The sequence below is a fragment of the Populus alba genome, chromosome 9 (assembly GCF_005239225.2).
Source record: "Populus alba chromosome 9, ASM523922v2, whole genome shotgun sequence".
NCBI lineage: Eukaryota > Viridiplantae > Streptophyta > Magnoliopsida > Malpighiales > Salicaceae > Populus > Populus alba.
Window position 1 is genome coordinate 8911558 of NC_133292.1, and position 7567 is coordinate 8919124.

Consider the following 7567-nt stretch of genomic DNA (forward strand, 5'->3'; position numbering starts at 1 on the left):
TAAAATTTGTGCAATTTGAAAATCAAGTTACTATAATTATTATAATTTTTTTAACGATACAAATTATTTATGGATTTCATTTCTTTAAAATTAGAATACCTATTCATTCTTTATAATTTTTTATGTAAACTATTAACATATCAATTGATATATTACTCTGTTTTAGCTGATAAATATAAAATAAAAATTGTAAATTAATATGCTTGACCTTTGGAGTAATTAATGTTAAATGATCTATCAAAATTTGAAAGGATTCATTTCTTGTAAATAACGAAGTAAGTAGGTCAATTTGTCCAAGAAATAGAGGAATTAATGTAAATAAAATAAAGGTGTTTGGACTTTTCTATTGCTTATTTTATTTTTATTTTAATTGTATTATATTGTTAATTACTACTTGATTAAAATTGTTAATATATAATTAGTTAAAATATTTTATATATGATTTTACGATTCGAGTTTACTATTTAAGTTTATATTGTATATTCTATGTCGTGTCAAAAAAATATTTTTGACAACTTTACCTCCAATCACGAAAACATCATAATCCAAGAAGGTTGTTTAGCGTTGCATATTCACATGAAATTATTTATGTTTTAAGAGTATGTTTAATATTAAAAAATTATTAAATTAGTGTTTTTATGTTTTATAATAATTTTAATGTATTGATATAATTTTTTTTAAATGAATTTTATAAAAAAAAAATAGCTTGCACTACTTACGATGTCAAATACACAGCAAATCTCTTAGTTTATGATTTTTGTCTAAAGTATTGATCCGCTCCAAGACTTAAATAGCTGGTGGAGAACTGACACAGATCAACTCAATCTTTTGATTAAAAAAAAAAACCATTAAAATGATATCATTTTCGTTTAAAGAAACGCTTGTATCAACCTGGCCTAGACAAAGTCACAGATGAGTAGATCAAAGAATTGACAGGTATTACATCTACAGTTCTCATGAATTCAAGCACTGTGACTTTTTTCCTTTTCGGAAATGGCATGCTCCTTGATTAGCAGAGAAATAATTCTTTTCTAGGCAAGTTCTTTTCTTTAAGCAACATCAATACAAGCATCAAATTCTTGAAAATCAACCTCAAACCAAACCTTGCATGAAGAATTGAATTTAGCAAGCTGTTTGTTCTCCTAAATCTTAGTCGCGAGGAAACTGGGGATCATCAGAGTCTCTTTAAGCACAGTTAAAACAACACCCAACTTTTATAAATAAACTAAAGATTAAGATAATTTAACAGCATGACTCTAAAGTTGAATGATTCTCTCAGGAGCATGGCTTAGATTGATTCCGTTATGCATGTACCTTATCAAACCTCATAAGATGCCCTGTTCACATGATAGAATATGGACAATTCGCTTCGTGTAAAAGCATGCGGTTGTCAAGTTGATCATTCTTTGCAAGTGGAAATGGTCAAAACGATCAGTCCTATAAATCGGAGAGCTCCAATCACATGAACTCAGCCGGGATTTCTAAAAAGAAACTCAAGAAACTAGATATCCCTCCAGAAAGAAGAGGTACTAGCTAGTTCTAGCTGTTCAACTTCGTTGTTCTAATTAAGCTGGACGCTTTAACTATGAGCTGAGGGAAAACCTTAGCATGCCAATTACTGGTGATTACTCAAGCTGAGGTTGCTTCTGGTCTCGGATGATCCAAAGCCAAACCATTTGATTTCTTAAGTTAATTTGTCTGATGGCATGATTAATCTGTTGTAAGCTAATACACGTTAATAATAATTTGTATGGTGTCTGATACTGTTCCTTTAACCTGGGATATGCATAAATCTTACCAAACTTATGTGACCAATCCCTTCATTACAGTTGACAATCTCCTGCCAACAGCCCAAAACTACTGTTTTGTCTCAACCCCCTTCTCCCTTCCTCTATATAAACACCGATACACCATATACACTCACATTGATTACATAATCTTCTCAACCAACCTAGCATCATCCACCATATCTACTCCTTTCACCTCCAAAAAACAAGTAATTGCAACACCAAGACACAGAGAAACAGAGAAGAGGGGCGCTTTTCCTGTTTAATTTTTGGAGGGAGAGGTACATTTGCATGGAGGTTGCTTCTATTTTAATATGCCTCTTTCTTTCTAGCCTTCTCTCTTATCCCCTCTTAAAGAAGATGCGGAGGCCCTGGAGGATACCTAAACAAAGAGCAAAGCTTCCTCCGGGTTCAATGGGCTGGCCTTTTGTAGGTGAAACTCTCCAACTTTATACTCAAGACCCAAATGTCTTCTTTGTTACAAGGCAAAAAAGGTTCTAGTGATTACCATACGAACTTGATTTCCTTTCTCAAGATTTCCTATTGCATGGATTTGAAGTTTGGAAAAACCAACTTTTTGGTGTTTTTTTCCTCTTTTTCAGACATGGAGAAGTATTCAAAAGCCACATACTCGGCTGCCCTTGTGTTATGCTAGCTAGCCCTGAGGGTGCAAGATTTGTGCTGGTGACTCATGCTCAACTGTTCAAGCCTACATACCCCAAAAGCAAAGAGAAGATGATTGGCCCTTCAGCTCTCTTTTTTCACCAGGGAAATTACCACAATCTTATAAGGAAGTTGGTTCAAAGTTCTTTATCCCCAGACACAATCCGGAAACTAATTCCCAGCATCGAATCCGTAGCCATCTCTGCCTTAGAATCATGGTCCAGTGGGCATATCATCAACACCTTTCATGAAATGAAGAAGGTTTGGTTCAAGAAAGTAAACTAATTTTTTTTTCTGAATTAAATAAAATATTACCCATCTCTTAAGTAAGCAAAAATAAAATAAAATGCTAGCTTATGACTAGCTCTTTTGAATACATATGCAAAGCTCATGGCTCTTAAATGCGTTCTTGGCTTATCTAGATTATTTAAGCATATGGGGTTGCAATTTAATTGTCCCATTGCTCCTCTTTTTTACTGCAATCGATTAGTAATTCCTAATTTCAATTTTGTTTTTATTGTTGTGTTCTTCCTGGAGTTTCTGATCCCTGGGTCCTCCACTCCATGTTTGCATCAGGATTCTCTAATTAGTTTTGTTTTTTTTTTCCTTTGGCTCTACACGCAGTTTTCTTTAGACGTCGGCATTCTTTCTATCTTTGGTCACTTGAACAGCAACTTTAGACAGATGCTGAATGACAACTACCACATAGTAGATAAGGGTTACAATTCATTTCCAACAAAAATTCCAGGAACTGCTTACCACAAAGCTCTTTCGGTAAGAAATGTCTTGTCCACCTTCCACCTCAATAGTAGCCTCCAAGGAATTTGAATTTGACTATTTTTTTTCCTTGATGGTTATCAAAGGCAAGGAAAAGGCTTAATCAAATACTGAGTGAGATAATTTGTGAGAGGAAAGAGAAAGGACTACTAGAGAAGGATTTCTTGGGTAATCTTCTGAACTTCAAAAATGAGAAGGGAGAAATCCTAACTGAGGATCAAATTGCTGACAACATTATAGGAGTGCTTTTTGCTGCTCAGGACACGACAGCTAGTGTTCTGACATGGATTCTAAAATACCTCCATGATGACCAAAAACTACTAGAAGCTGTTAAGGTGAGAAGTTCTTAGAATTTATTTCTTTTTCAAAATCCCAGATTGTTAATCAGCTCTTAAATAACTCAAGTTACCGTGAATAACTGTTTTTATACATTCCAGGCAGAGCAAATGGCGATATACGAAGCGAATGGAAGAGGAGAGAAGCCCCTGACATGGGCACAGACAAGAAATATGCCACTTACATACAGGGTATCTAGTACTATTTACATTAGAATATACTTATTGCCAAAGTAGGCTTAATTGAGAAAGAATAAGTAATTATATGAAATCCACAGGTTATATTAGAGAGCTTGAGGATGGCAAGCATAATATCTTTCACATTCAGGGAAGCAATAGTTGATGTTGAGTACCATGGTGAGGATTTAAACCAAAACTTATCTGTAATGACCATGGTATTTAAAAGCTATGATTTTTTTTTGAAAGAGAGAATTTATTACATTTATAGGATACCTAATACCAAAGGGATGGAAGGTGTTGCCGTTGTTCAGGAACATTCATCACAACCCAGAATTCTTTCCCGATCCTCGCATTCTCGACCCGTCAAGGTTTGAGGTATGTGACATAAAAAGAAAGGAAATCTTCACTGAAACAATTTTTCCAGCTTTGGTGGTTGATGTCTGTCTCTGTCACGTATATACTTGTGTGTGAGAAGATGAGAGCACGTATTTATTTATTTATTTACTTTTTCCGATCTGGGTTGCTGGTGGATGCAGGTTGCCCCCAAGCCCAACACTTTCATGCCATTTGGAAATGGAGTGCATGCTTGCGCTGGCAATGAAATTGCCAAGCTGGAGATGCTTGTCTTGATCCATCATCTAGTGACCAGATTCAGGTACAGTTCCGGCATATTTCATCCCTCCGGTGACCAGCTATTTCGCTGAAATCTTGTGAACGAAAGTGATGATCTTTTTTGCAGGTGGGAAGTGGTGGGATCACAAAACGGGATTCAATACGGCCCATTTCCTGTACCCCATCAAGGACTCCCAGCCAGATTTTGGAAAGAACCTGTCAATCTCGAATAAGATGCCTGTGCCTGCTCTCGTTCAAGATGCTTTCCACCCTCCTAACCCAGCCGCTGTAGTTTTTTCAAGGGGTCCCTATCTCTTGATTACTAAATGCATGCTTTGCCTAAAGTTACTCTTACTGCTTGTAATGAGGAGGTGATCGGTCCCAATTATCCCAGTGTGAGTCCGTGGACTATGCTTTATGCAAATTAATATGCGTAGCTCTTGCATTCTGTGTAAGCTTTATTTTTGTCAATATACTAATAATAATAACTATAAATTATAAAAGAGTTACAAGATCTCCATGGCTCATATCCATCATCAACTGAGAGAATACCACTTGTTCATGTCAACTTAACCTCGCGCGAGGGGTTTGGCAGCAGTGGTGTCAGAAAGAACCACGTGTTCGTGTTCTGGCTGGCCGAGTGAACCCTAACAGGAGTGGTTCTGCCGTCTTGATCAGCTGGCTTGTGTGGTGTGGTTTGGTTTTTAAGCTGCTAGTGTTTTTTTTTATCTTTTCGTGTTTTTCCGTTCAATGCGTACGAGCTATCAAAAAGTAAATAAATAAAGTGACGGGTCAACAATGTGTAAATGTTAATATCCAGATTTTTGTGCTATTCGATCCCAAGTTCCCAGCCATTTATCAAAGCACCAATCCATTATTAAGAACAAATATGAAACCGTCTATTCTTACACAATCATAGCTCCTCAGCACTTGACCTAACAAAATCCAAAAAGAAAAAAAAAGAAAAAGGAACATAGATAGAAAAACAAATAGTTAGTTAAATATTCTAGGTTATTGAATCATGGAAAATTTTTATAGGATCCACCAACTTATTGATGAAACTCTAGAATTATCCTTGTAGGCTTCCTAAAGTACTCCTAGCTCACAATATTAGTTAATGCTAGGTAATTCCACCTTACCTTAATTAAGGAAAAAACAATCAATATTGAAGAAATTTTAAAAAAAAAAAAACTTATTGAAACCTAAAGAATAGGTTAACCCCGTTTAATTTTCATTAGTTTTGTATTTATTGACCATATAAAACCCTAAATAACATAAAATAACCTCTTATTAAATCATGCCTAACCTACATAGTATATTATTATCACTTTATTTTACTTATAAAAACTCTAAAAACACTCAATAATATTAAAATTTGAAAATAATAAAACTACACCAAAGTTCATCAAATTGTTAAACCACATCTCTATTTTTATATAAGATTTTTCATGTTACTGTCTTATATTACTTTTTACTCATTTGGAGAAAATTATCTATAAAATGTGTATTATTCCATTTTGAAAAAAAAATCCGTTCTATAAGAAAAAAAAATGAAAATAAAGGTTCAAAAAATATTTACCCATGCCTATATTTTTTAAAAGTTCTATTCACATCACATGCAATTAAAAATAACTCTATCATTCGAGTTCCATAAATTTTAAGGCAATTAAAAGATTACATGATCGTTAATTTCATGGCCTATAAGATTAGTTGAAGGTATGTGGAAACTGGTCCGGACATTGACGTTAATAATATTAACAAAAATAACTCTTTAAAATAAAAATAAAAATCCATTCTCATGTCATATTACTGTACAGAATAAAACTATTCACTTAATACACTTTACATATTCATATAATATAAATATATTTTATTTTAATAAATAATGAAACTCCTTTTCTGTTTTTGTAAGAAAGACGTGAAAGTTTCTTATAACAAGATATGAAAAATATATTTTGAATTTCTAATTATGTTGATAAATAAATTGGTGGAAATTTATCAGTGGTTATTATTTTCAAGAGATTGAATTATAAATAGCCATACACATGTATATATGGAATAAACACGTATAAATATTAACTATTAGCTATTTTATACCCATAGTTTTTATTTCAATACAATAAAGATTCATTTATATGTTTTAACAATCAATAAACTAGTTTAATTACAAATGATGAAGCTGTACATAAGACTTTACACATTTTTAAAACCAAACATTTTAATTTAACAAATGCTAAGTATATTTGCTTATAAGCAATTCAAAATAATCTATTAGAGATTATATAAAAATAAATAAATTAAAACAATACACATGCGAGATGTGCCAAAAACATATTCTATCTAAGCAGAAGCCCCGGTGATCAGGATTCAAGCAAGACCGAGGTGGTTGGTGGGTATTGCTTGTTAACAAGTTAGGGCTCCAGCAGCAAAACACTTGTTCTTTGTTTATTATTTTCACGGGCTTGGTCAGAGCCCTGGCAGTACAAACCAGGGCCCAGGTCTATCAATTTCAGATTAAACAAGCCAGAAGCCCAGACTTCTGACTATTTAGCCATGAAATGGCAACGAAGATGAGCTTTGCAGAGGATGAAATACAGGGTGATTTATAATATTAACATATTAAAATAATTTAAAAATATAAAAAATAATATAAAAAAAAATATAAAAAAAATTTAAATATTTTTAAAACATAGGAACCAGAAAAACAAGAACAAGAAATTTATTTAATATATAAGGAGTACGAGAATCGGCTAAAGCAAAGCTGCCTAACCTAAAAAACGATGGGCTCATCCCATCCTACCCCCACGTGACGCCAACAACCTCCTAAAAAGAAAAAAGAAAAAAGAATCATTTTCCTTGTCAAACAAATAAATGGGTAAATATCAGATTAGTCCCAACAAATTACCCATTTCTCAAGTAGGACCCGATCTATTATTTTCATCAAATGGATCTCTATTTGTTCATAAGTTTTCAATCGAGTCCTTTATTCTAGAATGAATGCATAAATTTTCACATAAAATGTTAATATTATGCAAAATCTACTTCTTTTCTTGACATACGTAAATAGTGACTTTGAATAGAGAAAAGAATTAGCCTTGATACATGGCAGAGTCTATTGACAAAAGAACAAGTCTGGGAAACAATTGAGGACTGTTGTACAATCCGGGGACTAATATGGGATTGCCCTATAAATGAAACAGCGCCCATTTTTTT

At 33.5% G+C, this 7567-nt stretch overlaps 1 protein-coding gene across 1 annotated transcript; it reads left to right on the top strand.

Annotated features, from left to right (window-relative positions):
- Window positions 1-1808: 1808 nt before the first annotated feature.
- On the top strand, window positions 1809-5192 carry LOC118059219 (abscisic acid 8'-hydroxylase 4). The gene is made up of 9 exons (XM_035072084.2): window positions 1809-2281; window positions 2390-2711; window positions 3075-3224; window positions 3314-3562; window positions 3665-3754; window positions 3841-3919; window positions 4011-4117; window positions 4279-4397; window positions 4482-5192. The coding sequence occupies exons 1-9, from the start codon at window positions 2079-2081 to the stop codon at window positions 4585-4587; spliced, it is 1425 nt and encodes a 474-aa protein (XP_034927975.1). The 5' UTR covers window positions 1809-2078; the 3' UTR covers window positions 4588-5192.
- The last annotated feature ends 2375 nt before the right edge of the window (window positions 5193-7567 follow it).

Coding starts and splice junctions, on each gene's coding strand:
- LOC118059219 (XM_035072084.2), top strand. CDS start 2,079: ATGGAGGTTGCTTCTATTTTAATATGCCTCTTTCTTTCTAGCCTTCTC. Junction 2,282..2,389: donor TTTGTTACAAGGCAAAAAAG/GTTCTAGTGATT, acceptor CCTCTTTTTCAG/ACATGGAGAAGTATTCAAAA. Junction 4,118..4,278: donor TCGACCCGTCAAGGTTTGAG/GTATGTGACATA, acceptor TGGTGGATGCAG/GTTGCCCCCAAGCCCAACAC.